Source organism: Polyodon spathula, chromosome 11 (genome assembly GCF_017654505.1).
Source record: "Polyodon spathula isolate WHYD16114869_AA chromosome 11, ASM1765450v1, whole genome shotgun sequence".
NCBI lineage: Eukaryota > Metazoa > Chordata > Actinopteri > Acipenseriformes > Polyodontidae > Polyodon > Polyodon spathula.
The window spans coordinates 15,665,119-15,681,543 of NC_054544.1; the positions used below are offsets into that span (position 1 = coordinate 15,665,119).

At 37.9% G+C, this 16,425-nt stretch overlaps 1 protein-coding gene across 1 annotated transcript in view; it reads right to left on the reverse strand.

The window, feature by feature from the left end:
- Window positions 1-2,018: 2,018 nt before the first annotated feature.
- Window positions 2,019-16,425, reverse strand: part of LOC121323532 (collagen alpha-1(III) chain-like) — a 47,770-nt gene continuing 33,363 nt past the window's right edge. The window contains exons 31-51 of the mRNA XM_041264640.1: window positions 14,028-14,135; window positions 13,661-13,714; window positions 13,196-13,249; window positions 12,919-12,972; window positions 12,517-12,570; window positions 11,597-11,704; window positions 11,297-11,350; window positions 10,940-10,993; window positions 10,419-10,580; window positions 10,080-10,187; window positions 9,716-9,823; window positions 9,109-9,162; window positions 8,820-8,927; window positions 8,288-8,341; window positions 8,090-8,197; window positions 5,096-5,149; window positions 4,583-4,690; window positions 3,955-4,237; window positions 3,470-3,657; window positions 3,024-3,266; window positions 2,019-2,928 (exon numbers count right to left, since the gene is read on the reverse strand). Coding sequence (XP_041120574.1) covers window positions 2,782-2,928; window positions 3,024-3,266; window positions 3,470-3,657; window positions 3,955-4,237; window positions 4,583-4,690; window positions 5,096-5,149; window positions 8,090-8,197; window positions 8,288-8,341; window positions 8,820-8,927; window positions 9,109-9,162; window positions 9,716-9,823; window positions 10,080-10,187; window positions 10,419-10,580; window positions 10,940-10,993; window positions 11,297-11,350; window positions 11,597-11,704; window positions 12,517-12,570; window positions 12,919-12,972; window positions 13,196-13,249; window positions 13,661-13,714; window positions 14,028-14,135 — 2,265 coding nt within the window. The 3' untranslated portion in view covers window positions 2,019-2,781. The remainder of the gene's footprint in view (window positions 2,929-3,023; window positions 3,267-3,469; window positions 3,658-3,954; window positions 4,238-4,582; window positions 4,691-5,095; window positions 5,150-8,089; window positions 8,198-8,287; window positions 8,342-8,819; window positions 8,928-9,108; window positions 9,163-9,715; window positions 9,824-10,079; window positions 10,188-10,418; window positions 10,581-10,939; window positions 10,994-11,296; window positions 11,351-11,596; window positions 11,705-12,516; window positions 12,571-12,918; window positions 12,973-13,195; window positions 13,250-13,660; window positions 13,715-14,027; window positions 14,136-16,425) is intronic.

Sequence of the window (16,425 nt, forward strand, 5' to 3'; positions counted from 1 at the left end):
CATGACTGGCCATGCTGTGTGGCATGGAGCATTGTCCTGCTGGAAAAAACAATCCTCAGAGTTGGGGAACATTGTCAGAGCAGAAGGAAGCAAGTTTTCTTCCAGGACAACCTTGTACTTGGCTTGATTCATGCGTCCTTCACAAAGACAAATCTGCCCGATTCCAGCCTTGCTGAAGCACCCCCAGATCATCACCGATCCTCCACCACATTTCACAGTGGGTGCGAGACATTGTGGCTTGTAGGCCTCTCCAGGTCTCCGTCTAACCATTAAACGACCAGGTGTTGGGCAAAGCTGAAAATTGGACTCATCAGAGAAGATGACCTTACTCCAGTCCTCTACGGTCCAATCCTTCTAGTCTTTTGTAAACCTCAGCCTGGCTCTTCTTTGTTTCTCATTGATGAAGGGCTTTTTTCTAGCTTTGCATGACTTCAGCCCTGCCCCTAGGAGCCTGTTTCGAACCGTCCTCACTGTGCACTTCACCCCAGCTGCCGTTTGCCTTTCTTTTTGTAGGTCACTTGATGTCATCCTACGGTTGCTGAGTGACATTCGAATGAGTTGGCGGTCATCCCGGTCAGTGGAGAGTAGTTTTCGCCCTCTGCCGGTCTGTAGCTTTGTTGTCCCCAATGTGTGCTGCTTGACCTTGTTCTTATGAACCGCCGTCTTTGAAATTTTAAGGATGGAAGCAACCCGACGCTCACTGTATCCCTCTGCCAGTAAAGCCAGAATTGAACCCTTCTTTTCCTCACTCAAAACTTTCCTTTTCAACTCTTTGGGCATGGTCAATAGTTATTTTTTTATTCCAATTACTTTTGAGGTACTACTAGCACTGTTTTGCCATCCAGCTGGTCCTATTGCAAAAGGATAGTGATGACCACAGGAGTGTTTTTTATACTTTTCCTCGTTAAATAAGATTTGGTTCAGGTGATCCCCTAATCAGTACCTCATTCAGTAGAATGAGGTGTGCCTGTGTTGGAATTCAACAGACACTGGAATGGAATGGCTGCCATACATGTACAGATGCTGATTTAAGCAAAATTTGCAGTGGTCTCAATTTTTTCCAGAGCTGTATATATTTATACACACACATACATTTATATATCTATATATATATATATATATATATATATATATATATATATATATATATATATATATATATATATATAGGGGAAATACCAACATGTCTCTTACAATTGTACAGCACTTGATAAATACAAGTTTTATATTTAAAACAATTTCATTATTGATGACTAAGTTTAAATGGCACACCAAAATGGCTCTTATAAATACATTTTGACCTTGGGGCTCCCCAGTGGTGCATCCAGTGCAGGATGCGCCCTAAAGCCTGGAGATTGCAGGTTCAAATCCAGGCTATGTCACTGCCGACCGTGACCAGGGGGTTCCTAGGGGATGGCGCACAATTGGCCGAGCGCCACCCGGGTAGGGAGGGCTTAGGTCGGCAGAGGAATCCACGGTTCACCGTAGAAACAGCGACCCCTGTGGCCGATAGGGTGCCTGCGGTTCTGCAGTGCGAAAAATGACAGATTGGCAGGAACATGTTTCGGAGAACGTGTTCCAACCTCTGTTTCCTAAGTCGTCACAGGACTGCATTGGTGAACCAGGATACAAATAACAACTACAACTGTACAACACAAGAAGAAACCAGTTATGCCAAGAAAGTAATCTGATTAAATAAAAATATAGATGGTGTTCTATAAAAGTGACTATAGCATATTTTCATCTTCTGAGAAATATCTTGCGGTATTCATTAGTATTATTTTTTCTTCACATACTGTAGTCCTACTGTAATTCCTGGACTGCAAGACTGTATTTGGTATGTGTCTGTTTTTCTAAATAATCTAGTACATGCATAAATAATGATGCCCTAACATACTTTTTGCAATTTATAGTGCTGTTGGCATTTGTATAGTGTTCGTAATAACACAGTAGGGCCAATAATTACAAAATCAATGCTTTAATACTTTTGTTTCACAAACTTGAGGACATAAAAGATATTTCAGTTTTTTTTTTTATTATTATTATGTGTGTGCATCTGATAGAAAACACCAACAGCCTCATGTAGAAAAACATTACAGCTATCAAATTACATAATAATATCATAAATCTTACAGTGTGAAATGCAACAGCATAGAATATGATGATGACACACAGTGCAGGTCAATTACACAAAGACATTGTTGTCTTATTTTACATTTAGCTAATAACTGTCATGCAGATTCAAAACGTGAAAATATTTTAGCAAAATCACATGTTTACACTTCCCCATTTTAGTGGTCTTAACCAGCTGTGGAAGCATAATCTTATGGAAGCACTGTTTTTAAACAGAGAAGGAAAGGATATAAGAAATGTAATTACACATTTTATTGTGTACCGGTTTAGTTTCAGATCATCAGACTTTTCCCAGTTTCTATCCTTGACGAAGTAGGTGTAGAAGGGAATGTTCTTGTTATGCCCATGAATTTCATTTTGGTAAGAAAACTTGGCTTTGGCTTGGCTACAGTTTGATGCTGTAGTTAAACTTGATAGATTTTTACATACTGACATAGCACCATAGAGATGTTCTCCATATTTAATATAGCTTAAGTATTTGTATTTTGATAAAAGTGACAGGCCTTTTACATCACACATCCATGTTATTTATTTTTTGCTTGCAAATTACAAAATAAATAGCAGTTGCTAATTTGCCCACTGGACTGGATGTCAAGAATGAGTTAAACTGATGGTGTTTAATGTTCCGGTTAAAGTTTCATAATGAAATTACAAGAAGCAAACAGGACCAATATCTACTCCAAATTCTTGATCTGGGCTGCCAATATCTATAGGTGCAATATCCATGATAGGAAGATGAATTGTTTTGCGGGATTTGTACTTGAAGACAGTCTTGCTCCATTCACCAGTGTGTCTCTAAAAAAAAAAAAAAATAAAAAAAAAACAATGATAAAAAGTAAATCAAAAATACTGGTAAATCAAAAAAACAACAAAAAGCTTCCTATACTCACACTGCAGCCATCTTCCAAGACGCTGTATGTAATACTGCTGCTGCCTTCCGCTTTTATTTCAGCATCAGCAAAACTTAAAAGCTTCAGAGCCTTCTTTACATTAGCAGACTCTGCATCCATATATGCAATGCTGTTCTTACAATGGTAAGTAATTTCTTGGGTGGCTGAGGTGGAGAGAATGCGAAGGAATGCCAACTGAACCTCAGTAATGCCTTCTGGGAGGTTGGAATCACCATAGCTGAACTGCCAAGCAAAAACAAAATATAGTAAACCCTTTGAGTTTATCTAACATTAGAAATACTATTGCATTACCAATATTGCAGAACATCTTAAAAGATTATAATATTAGCCGTGTATATTTAACTTTGAAAATATATGCTGATGAAAACTGTTTGAAATACTTCCCCACTTATATGGTATTTCTTTTTATATTTCTATGCAATTACCTGGAATCCACCATTCATGGAATCTCCAAACCAAACATGCTTCTTCGATTTTACCCTGCTGGTCCACCAATTTTTGCGTGAGACTTCACTAGGGTTAGCATTTAGACAGGTCTCGCCAGTTTCCATATTACAATACACTCTGATAGCATCCACCTTGCAACCTTGGTTAGGATCAATCCAGTATTCTCCTGTAGAGACAGAAAAACAAAGTGGGATTAAAAAGATGCATACTCTTTTACATAGGTTAAAATCAGTTTTAACTTTACTGCCATTGACATTATTTTCAGATTTTACATATAATTAAAAAAAAAGAAAAAACAAACAAACAATGACCCCAAGTATTGAATACTTTTCTCTGAGAATGGAGGGGATCATAAATAAATCATGTAAACCCATATCCTAACTAATATAATCACATGATTATGAGAATATAAACACATGTAAATATCAAACAATTAGTTAATTATTTAATATCTAATTCATACCGCTCTTAAATTCTGGATGGCAGAATTTCAGATCTCTGCAGGTATGAGCAGGGTTCTTCCTTGACCCATCTGGAGTCAGGATGTTCTCAATCTGGATGTTGACTGATTTCAGTGTGGCGACAACCTCAGCTGCACTACCAATTCCTTCAGCGGCTTGATCTCCAAAAAAATATGGGTTTTCCCTAGTTTGCCCCTTTTTCAGACTTCCTATATTGCCACAGCAATGTCCTGGGGGACCAGGAAGGCCAGGGAGACCTTGGGGCCCAGTACGACCATTTGATCCCTGTAAAAAAAAATGTAAAAAATGGACAATGAGAAATATTCTTCTTCTTCACCTTACTGCCCTCGCCAAAGGATCTTCAGTGTAACGTCAATACAATGGTCCCGTACTAAGAGGCAATGATTTCATAAGGGCAACTAAAAGCATGGCACGAGATACTGTATTGGTAAACTCATACCAAAATGTTAATATAATCATATTTTGAATTGCAGTACCAGTGAACTATTACACACTGGTAATAAGTATTGTGACCATAGTATGTGTTCTAAATTAATTGGAAAAAAATTTAGTTTATTATTGCTGATCTTCAAAATTTTCAAGAAGCACTACTTGCAACTAATGTCTTACCTCAGCACCGCTTTCTCCTCTTTGGCCACGTGGACCAGGTGGGCCAATGGGTCCAGGGTTGCCACTTTGACCATCTTTCCCAGGAGAGCCAGGAGGACCAGGAGGACCCTAAAGGTGATACCAAGTCAATCAAGTATGCTGCATTCCATAAGGAAAAGAAACACAGTAGTAGGAACTAATTGACAAGATTTAATGACAGCTACTAAAACATTTCTTGGATTTACTGTATGTCAGTGACATAACTGTGAGTGACCCAACTCCTGGAGAGAAACAGGAACCTGGCTGGAGGGTGCAACATGATTTTTTAAGAGAGGCGTGTGGTGAAAAGAGCAGAATTAGCTTTTGGGTTGTTAAAGGACATTGCTGTGCAAATGCTAAACAACTGCTGTATCTTTTTAGATTATCTTAACAGAGATATCACATGTAAAAACACATTCCAAAACACTGAAATACAAATTTTAAAACTTGAACTAAAGAAATAACACTTTCTAATGTAATTGAATTTGTACTTACTCCTGAACCCATAGGACCAGGGCTTCCAGGAGAACCAGGCTCTCCATTATTACCCTTGGGGAAAAAAGATGGAACAAGATCATTATTAATTTACCTTTAAAAAGACCTGAATCGAAATGGCCTAAACAGCAACTCTCAATGCACCTTAACAATATGTGTGTGCCTTTTAGAACACCCGTTTGTACAAATGATTATGACATGTGTGGACAAAGAGGAATGCCTTATTTCACCACCAGGTGATATCTTTATCTATCCAGACCCTGTCTCCCAACCCTAGTACAGATTTGGTGTGAAGTGTTGCCTCCCTCGTTTTGGAGTCCTAAAGTACTTCATTATCTGCTGCAATACTTTAACTACTACCTATTACTGTAGTTCAAATTTGAACCTAGGGCTGGGTTTCGGCAGTGTCTTCACAATACGATACATATCGTGATATTAGGGTCATGATATAATACCTATCACGATACAGTAAATTAAGCAAGAAACAAAAATCACAAAATTGTCTCATTTGCTTGAGCAAGTGTTTGCAATAACACTGGTGAAGCACTTTTGGTCAAATAAGCTTTACGACCTGTCTTGCTTTTGTTGCCTGTTTATTCTTTGTTGCCTGTTTGTCAGGGCTCATGTGACGGAAAGACAATGAGTTCTGGTGGTAAATCTCCCTCCCGACCCGTGAGGGCGCTAAAGAACGGGAGGAGAAGTATCTGGAAGGGCTGGCCTGACAGTTCATTTCTGGGGCCGGGAAGTCGGTCAGCCTGGAAAGAAGCGAGACTCTGTTGTAAGACCGTATTGACCTGAAAGGTAAATTAGGGGCAGCTGCAAGCAATAAGGCAGCTGCAGTCGTTTACCAATATGTCATGTGGGATTACATATAGGGGCCAGGGTAACGCTGATCTTTTCCTTCGTTTGGGTAACCGCTTGGACAGAGAAGGACCAAGAGAGGAGCTCTCATCATTAAAGAAAGATATGTGTTGTGTATTGTGTTGTGTCTGTCTTTGTAATTGTCTGTGTTTTAAACCACTAGACAGTTAACCCACAAATCCGGAGCTGTCGCCGAGGGTCAGCACAATCCGGATCACCATTGCACCAACTGTCACGAAATACCCATGTCGTCACTCACCACAAGCACGTCTGCACTCACCCAGGACTGGTGACCGTGTGTTCGTTTTTGTTCGGGACTGTGCCCTGTTTGTTATCCCTCTGCTTTACACATGGTTGTGTATTGCCGGGGATTTATTATTTAAAAGGTCACCAGACCTGGAATACAAATAAAGCACTTTTTTTCAAAGGATTAAAATTGTCTGCCTTTCACTCCTGTACCGCATCACCGCTACACCTGTCCCCATTCACCAGCCACTTTGCCACAGCTCCAGACAAAGTTTCTGCCTTAGGAGCCAATGGCTCCAGGCCAAAAAAAAAAAAAAAAAATTGGTCACCATATTCAATTGCTGGGTGCCACCTCAGGAGCAAGTTAGTTGCTACCATATTCAACTTCTTAAAATACAACAACTTGTTAAGACACTAAAGTGATACTAAAACAGTAACCTAATGTCTGTACTCACTTGTTTGATGCCTCATTCTGCTGAGTGGTTAATCTATGCAGCTGACGACTGCAATGAAGTGTTTATATTTTAAATATTTTGCAAATGCTGTATCTAGAATTGGGACGGCACCTCTAATTATGTACAGTTGTAGTACGCTGCCGCTCACATGCTCAGTGTCAATGAAGTCCTGATCTGACAGCATGTAACACACACAGCTCTTGTGATTACATGTTTCCGTTTATTTTTCAGTAAAAATAAGTTTCAGTTGTAGTGGGTTGGTTCTGATATTTACGATATTAAATACTAAATGTTTATACAAAAATTGAACACATTTGGTCACCATCACAACTGTTGCATGAAACTGGGGTGACCGTATTCAGCACCTATCTGCGCTTACAAGCATTTGCATTCAATGAAATTATTATTATTATTATTAGTAGTAGTGGTAGTAGTAGTGTATTTCTTACTGTCCTTCCTGCACTTCAGTTTATTAAAACAGTTTATTGCACATTCATAAATATTGACACATGCTTTTAAGAGAGAGGCAGCATTTTTGTGTTACAGGCGCCAATGTGCCTAATCACAAAAAAAACTGTTTACAATTGTCGCATTTTCAACCATTTTAGTCCCAGTCTGGAGCTCTGCAAATTCAAGCTTACACATTTTACACGCAGCGTGACTCTTATCAAGAACATGAGGCGAGTCCACACTAGATTTTAAAATGGCCAGAGCAGGTCAAATTTTGCCGTCGCCCCGATGAGATTATCAGCATTAATAACACGCCTCCACTCGGATTCCGTTTCGCTCAGCAGCCAACGGACTTGTTAAAAACACCCTGAACACAGTGATTGGTAGGTGAGGCTGCTAGAGTACATGCTTTTAAATAATCTATAATTATCGGTGTAGCCTTTAATGAATGCATGCTCATGTTTATGTTTATGACAAAATTACTTTATTAAAAAAAATAATAAAATATTGATACAGGGGTCATTTTATCGATAATCGTATCGTCAAGAAAAATATTACAGTTCACCATAGCACTTAGCCGTGTGGGATAAATTTGTGGACTAAAACAAATATAGAATGTGTATACTATGAGTTTTTAAACAATTGCGTAACGTCTTTTTAGCTTAAGGATTAAAATGTCCTTCCTAATTTTAAAGTCTAAGTTAGTTTAAGATTAAAAAAAAAATAAACTTCACTTTTTTTTTATTTTACCCAATAGTGGTTATCTTTCATTAATTACAACGTTGAAAATTCTGACAGTCAGTCTCTTAAAAAAAAAATATATATATATATATATATATATATATATATATATATATATATATATATATATTGCTGTTTAAGACTGCTCTGCAGCTTTACTAACTGTGCACTTATTGGAGGTACTAAAACAAAACTATAATAAAGGGTTTTAAAGTCTCAAAGTTAAGGATGAAATACTTACAGGAGGCCCTGGAATTCCTGGAGAGCCAGGGAACCCCTGATGACCTTTCATGCCTCTCTCACCAGCTGAGCCAGCCTCACCCTTGTCCCCACGAGAACCTGGTGTGCCCTGATAATAGACAGGATGATGCAGAAGGGTTCACAAGTCTTCACAAAAATAATTTCTGCATTCTCATAAGGTGCGTCTTGGATAACTTACTGGACTGCCAGCAGGTCCCGCAGGACCAGATCCTCCAGCTGGACCGGTTGCTCCCTACAGGAAAATAACAGATATTCTTTATTACAAAGCCAAGGAAAAGACAAGAAAACAATGATGTCATGTTGCAGTTACACACACAATTGCAAAGCAAAAACAATCTAAACACACAATGCTAACTCTTGAGGCTGTTTCTTTATATTGCTAACATTGGTTTTAAAACAACAGATATTGGGCTCCCGAGTGGTGCATCCAGCAAAGGCGCTCCACGCAGATGTGCCCTATAGCCTGGGGATCGCAGGTTCGAGTCCTGGCTATGTCACAACCGACCGTGACCAGGAGCTCCCAGGGGGTGGTGCACAATTGGCCAAGTGCTGCCCGGGTAGGGAGGGCTTAGGTTGGCAGTGGACATCAGTGACCCCTGTGGCCGATAGGGCACTGTGTTCCCCGAGTCGGCAGATAGGGGTGTGTATTAGAATTTTCTAAGCAGTCACACTGAAGCCTTATATAGTCTTATCTATAAGAACCCACAGACCGTTTCTCCTCGTTCACCGTTCTTCCCAGGTTGGCCAGGTTGGCCTGGAGGCCCTGGATGTCCTGGAGCACCATTAGTTCCTGGATTACCATTAGCACCTCGATCTCCCTGTGAAAATAAGGTTTGTATTTTTTTCCAGTTGTCCAGTTTAAACCATACCCATGTATACCCTATAAACCAACAAGTAGAAAACAAAAGCTTATACCCTATAAACCAACAAGTAGGCAATTAAAGGCAATGATAATGGTAGCTACTGTTAACATAGTTGACAATACAGTAGCTGTCTTACCTTAGACCCTTGAACGCCATCTCGCCCAGGTGAGCCATCTGGACCAGGACTGCCCTACATATGGACAAGAAAGAAATGTTAAGATCATTGAACAAAAGAAGCGAACTATTTACAGTATAAGTTAAACAATAGCTTGCAATGTGAAAAAAAGAACAGAGAACATACAAATTACATTTTTTTAATTACCCATAATATTTTATGTGTTAGCATATATTAAATGATATCTTGTAGTGTTAACATGGTATTCACAGAAGATAAGTGATATTTAAATAGGTAAAGAAAGTTCTGAGTTTGTTTTTTTTTGTCACAAACTGCTTTGCTAATAAACCACCGCAGTGAAGCTAAACCTACAGATGGCTCTATGTAATGTTTTCATTTGATTAAGCCATTAAAACAGGAATAACTCAGCTCCATTGTTGATGTTTTCTTTTGTTTGTTTGCTTGTTTGTTTGTTTGTGTGTGTGTTTGCTTGTGATGAGATTTTAATGCAAACGTGATTTTTAAGGAACAGTTTGGAATGCTGACACATTTAGCTAATAGTTACATGATTGCAAATATACAATGAATGATCCACTTCTGGATCAGTGGTTTAAATAATAACACTTACATCTTTACCAGATTCTCCTGGAGGGCCACTCATACCTGAAGGACCTGGTGACCCGGGTGGACCTCGTTCACCAGGACTCCCAGCAGGGCCGGATTTTCCTTCCTCTCCCTGTAACAAAAACAAATTGCTTTGGTCTTTTTCAGAACAAAATATCCACATAAATTGTGAATGAAAAAATATACAAATGCCTCCATCATAATACTGCATATGGTATTTTCATCCAAAGGGTAAACATGGAGTGCAATAAAATGGTAGACTACAGTAACTGATACGGAGTAGGAAATCTACAGTATCCATCCATCTCCCCAGCACACCTGTCGGCTCAACAGTTTCTCTGTTGTCTATTTTAATGAAGAGCACTTACTGGAGCGCCTGCTAATCCTACAGGACCTGGAAATCCCTTTGAACCAGGAACTCCCGGCAGACCTCTCTGACCAAGTAGACCAGACGGTCCAGGTAGACCTGAAAAACCCTGTGAGGAAAAGAAGAAATATGTTATCACATGATCTTTCAGAAATAAACATCATAAAGTATGTAGAACACATTCACCCCATGTAAAGGTTGATGAAAAAACATTTTAAGTTTAGTTTGAAGAATGTGTTTTTAAGATATACCAGAAATGACATATTCTACTTACATGTACTGTATACAGTATATTTTCAAAGTGTAACCTGGACTGATAAAGGAAGATGATGTTGCTTACTTGCTTTCCTTCTATTCCTTGGGCACCTCTCTCTCCAGGAGGGCCGGCTTCACCTTTAGGTCCGGGGCTACCAGGACTGCCAGACGGGCCACTGTTACCAGGAGGACCAGCGGGACCAACTTTACCAACAGCACCTTCTGGCCCTGGGGGGCCTGAATTACCCTGCAAATAAAACAAAACAAACATTCATAAAAGAGCATGGTCTGGTAGTCTGGTCATTTTCTCTGTCATGAAACTTTATTAAAACCCAACCTCACAACACTTGACATAAATGCATCTAATTATACATTTAGGTATTTAGTCATTACTTTGTAAATGCACAATTGCTGTGCCTGTGTAATTACAAAAAAAGGATACATAGCTTTCTACAATCTTCAGTAACTGTATAGTTTGTAGTAACATAGTAAGTACACATCAATCTGTGTAGTAACAATGCAATTAAGATAAGTACTACCACTTAATTTAAGGAAATAGTAATAGCATGTTACAATATCAAATTCAACAGTTTATGCATTGCTTACATTTGCTCCAGGAGGACCAGGTTGACCAGGTCCACCAGGGAAACCAGATGTACCCTATGAAGGAAAGATGATTCTTTAATTGTACAAATCACTATCATATATATATATATATATATATATATATATATATATATATATATATATATATATATATATATATATATATATATATATATATATTTTTTTTTCCCCAAACCTAATGAGAATATGAAACAACTTTAAACTTGAAAGGTATAAGATTTAACAGAACCAAATCTGGAGAAGGCACACTTACTAATTGTATCTGCTGGTCTCACTGACTTAATGGACAGTAAAGTCTTTAAAAGCTGACCATGCAAACAACTTGAAAATACTCACAGGTGGACCACGTGGACCAATGCCTCCTTTTTCTCCAGAAAGACCAGGCAGACCCTAAAAAGGTCAAAAACAGTCAAGACACTACAACAGGGTATTTTCATGTCAAACTAAAACTGGCTATTATCAGCGCCATCTTAACATGCTTAATGCACTGTATGTAGTAATTTCAGGAATAGCTACAACAGTAAAAGTCAGATATGTAATAGAAATAGTATGTCCAGCTACAGAAGACATATGCAGGATTTCAGAGTAACTTATGTAGAAATAACTGAGAAAAACCAAACCCATGCATGAACTTACAGCTGGGCCAGTGGCACCAGGTCGACCTGGCCCTCCCGGGGCACCATGCTCTCCTCTTTCACCTCTTGGGCCTCTCTCTCCTTTACCACCAGGTTCGCCAATATGACCCTGTTTTGAAAGAAGAGCAGTTTATGGACAAGGGCAAAACTATCATGATTAAGCCGAAAGCGTTGGATGTACTACAGTATTAGAGATCATGACTTACATTTTCCTTCAATTTAATTGAACATGTACAGTATTGACAAAAGATTGTGGGAAATTCTGTGGTAGTTCATTTGTAAATCAATTGGTATTAGTGGAACTTAAATGTTTATTATTAAATCACAGTTTCAGGAAGAGAGTGGCATATTTTAAACAGAATTTGTGGTAATGCTTAATTTTAAGTAGCATAAATTACATATTACACACAAATAACTATATGTAATAACAAAATAGATTACAGTAACATTGATTAAATTAGTTCTAGTGCATATATACATACACATTGAGTACTACTAACATTCATAGCATGTTCTCTAATTGTTACTAAAAAGCTATTACATGTTAGTACAATAGTAATATATATATATATATATATATATATATATATATATATATATATATATATATATATATATATGTATACTTAAGTCCCTACAATGTAAGTACCTGTACTGCAATTTAAAAAGAAGCTTACTGAAAAACCTCTCCGACTTCCAATATTAATGCTCAAGTAACCGAATCATTATCAGAAACCCAATCTTTTAGCTTGGGTTGCTCCATGTTATTTTTACCTAAATATTGCTATGTATAGTGCCTTTCAATAAATAGCTAAGTAGGACATTCAGCTGCAGTCTGAAAGCAAAAGAGAAAGGGATTCCCTTTATTAAAATTATTTAACACTGTTACAATTAAATTAACTTAATAAAATGTGCACTTACAGGTGATCCATGGAAACCGGCAGGACCAGGTGGACCTGTTTCTCCTCGCTCTCCCTACAGAAAAAGAAAGAGATAACTACAAAATGAACAGTGCTTCTACACAAGGTGTGCATTACACCTGGTTAATGTATTCTAATCAGAACCGGTCACATTGCTCACCTGTCCTTTTTTAAATAATGTCCTTGACATCTGGTCTCAGGCTTTATTGAGCATTACACCATGGACGTAACCCAAGACTGCTTAGTCATGCATGTTATATATAGTGTATACACAGTACATGCACTATATTTTACATGTTAAATAATCTGGATATAAACATGTCTCTAATGACCTTTTTTCAGACCTGAGGAGTTATGACAGTAGTACTGCTCTTTGACCTTGTGAAATGGGTTTACGACTTACAGGACCACCACGAGCACCAACAGGGCCAGGAACACCAGCAGGGCCAGCTTCACCCTGTGATTAAAAAAAACAAGCCCACATCATACATGAAATCAATGGACTCTAGGCTTGTTGTCTAAAAAAAAAAAAACCTTTATGAAAAACAAGAGTTCCTGACTTAAAGTTGACTACAATTTGTTTTCTGTAGGTTACCAATATGATATCTGTTATTAATAGTTTTAAAGTTAATAACTTTTTTTTTTTTTTTTTACATGGCATATCTTATTGTTATTCCTACCTTGTCACCCCCAGCACCAGTTGGACCAGGAGGGCCAATAGGACCAATCTGACCCTGTTTCAAACATAACAAAAGCAGCATATTGAATAATATGTGGTATTGCATGTACTGCTATTCTACCTTGAGCAAAAGTTTGTTTCATTAATTTCACACATTCACAGTGCATGGCGTATTCTTAAAAACATAACATTGCGTTACAATTTTAAGATTTCAACTGCTATTGGATCAGCTCACTTATTCCACCATAAAAACCTTCTATACTCCAACAATACATGTCCACTTCACTTCTTATCTGCTCTCTATGCATACAGGTGCATTCACACAGTGTATTCAAGTTTAAAAATGATCTATCAGTAGAATCCATCAGGTACATTTGTGGAAAATAAACTTGTTGCACTTGGCTAACTGAACGAACATGGGTCTTTTACTCATGGATGTTTTAAAATGAAAAGGTTTAACACTTACTCTCGCGCCATCCTTTCCAGGGGTACCGTTGGGGCCTAGTTTTCCAGGTTCGCCCTGTTATTGGTTGAAATACAAATGAGAAGAGAGGACAAACAATCACAATATGCTGTACCTATAGAGTTTAAATATATACAGGCAAACAATAATATGACTACATGTTTTAAGGCTATTGACATAATTGAGAATTACATTTGTCCTGGCTTTTTTATTGGAATTTCACCCCTGGTCTTAAGAAAAGTAATGGGATAGAAGTAAAAACGTGTTATTGTTCCTAAGTAGGGGTCTACTTACTAGAAAAAACAGGGGCCAGGTAAAGGATTTCTTTTTTTTAAAAACGTATCCCTTAAATAAATTAATCACTGCATACCTTTTCACCTTTGGGTCCAGGATTTCCTGCGCCGCCTCTCTCACCGGGCATGCCTTGTAAACCACTAGGGCCAACACCACCAGGAGGGCCAGGGGGGCCTGCAGGACCCTAAAAAGAAAGAAAAGATTGAATCTACTGATTCTACTGAACACTGGGTTAAGGATGTGTTATAATCAATGATTTTACATTTATGACTGTGTGATCAAGATTGTTAAAAACAACAACAGCCTATTATTAATGATTACACAATTACAGCAATACAGGCTTGTAACTAATGCTTTATAAGAAGCGTTTTCACATGACACAGAATTATAGTAAAACTTAAGTTCAGGGAAGTGATTATAAACAACAGCAACAAAAAAAAAAAGTCTTCATGGGGCATATTTTCAAAAGGTGACTAAATTTGTCAGACATCTAGAATTACACTTTTTCTTAAACAGGCTCATTAGAGTCACGATTTCCAACAGGGACTGTTGTAAGTTGATGTTTCTGGACGTGCAACTGTGAAATTTGAGCACACATACGTCTAAAACCCTCCATAAGGTTACAATTGGATTTAGAAACCCAAAACTCAATGGCATTTTCAGAGTTACAGACTCCGTGTAGACAGATTATTTAAGAGTATTATAATGTATACAAATGGGCAGGAAGTGATGCATTTAACTAACTGTACGTATGCACCTGTTACCGATATATATATATATAAAGAAACCATAAAAAAAGTCGAAAACCCCACATTGACAGAAAGATCGCACCTTCAGTATAATTTGTAAGTTGCGTTTGCGCTACACATTGATACACGTTATAAAACACACATTTGCTCAAATGAATATTAAAATCACAGAGAGCTAACTGTTGTTACAAACTTGAGCTGTCTCTGCTGATAGAAGCCATCACCTTAGACATAACAAAAGGGCAAACCAAAGCCTACAGTTTAAACAAAACAACATAAGTCATTAAGTGAGGAGAGGACCCAAGCTGAGAGACATTTTAAATATCAAAACGAGATCTCCCCTCTTGCTACACATGAAACGTGAAACCGCAATATATGGTCCAGTTTGTTCACATTGCAAAGAGCATATAAAGAACAGGGTTAGAATGGCTTAGTTGCATTTGTTGGACAACAAAATAAATCAAACCTGTAGCTAAGTCTCCACTATGCTTCCCAGGATTTCTACATTATCGCCTGATAGGATTGCAACATTATATAGCTAGACTTAGTTATATGTGTTACAGGAACTGTGTATTTGGAGTCTCATACTAAGCACTACATGACCACTAGAATTGTAACTTGAATGATGATTGAATTTTGTTGATGTGTGAATACATTTAGATTTCCACGACTTTTTGGTTCTGTCAGGTTTCACTTCTAGTGAATGAAAATGGCCTGACCCTATGCTGAATGTATAGGCTCTGAGTTACTGAGACTAGGTCGTCATTTTTCTAACAGAGGAAAATGTAAACAATGTGTGTATATACACGCTATACACCATTTCTTTAGACTTTAATATAAAAAAATAAAATACTTTTGTTTTAAATATCTCAACTTTTTTATCAGTATAGTATAATATTATTGCTAATTTGGAGGGATACTGGTATTAAAAGGACAGAGTTTATTTACCAACACAGATATTATTGTTTTCAATCCATAACTTTAATCTATTGTTCTCCAATGTAGACAATATCATCACCACACATTTTGAATGACGTGAAAGCCTAAGTCAATTGACGCATTGATATAGTATTTATTTAAAAAAAAAAAAAAAAAAAAAAAATGTTTTTTTAAAAAATGGCATGATCCTGGATACTTTGCAGCGATGGCTGTGATCTGTAGATTTGCATCACACACCACCTGAACATCGACTGTATGGAAATTTTTAAGATTTATGTAAGCATTACCGTTTGGCTGGGGCACATAATGCAATATGTATGCAATCTATAGCACCAGATATATTTAGCCGCTCTCCTGACTAAGGCATCAGTGACTTTGGTCACTATTTTGGAGATGGAAGGCTGACTTATGCCACAGATGTCCCCGATCAGCCTCTGAAAACCTCCTGAGGCTCACAATCTTAGGGCAGCGGTAAGCTTCACTGCCACAGGAACCATGCCTCAGTCTCGTGGGGCACTCCAAATCTGATGCTAACTCTTCACACAAATCTGAAATTGCTTGCTTATTGAGATGGAAACATCTGATGATTTCATCTTCTGGTAAACTCAGAAATGCCAGCCATTGATGGTAGATCCTTTTACTAAATGACCTTGTTCTTCTACGCCAGCTCTTCTTCGAGCAGATCATATGGCAACCACTTCTAGTAATAAATTTGCCATTATGCCTACTTGGGGGAGTTGGAGGCAACTATTTGTGTTTTATTGAATCGGGTATTAGTTACACAGA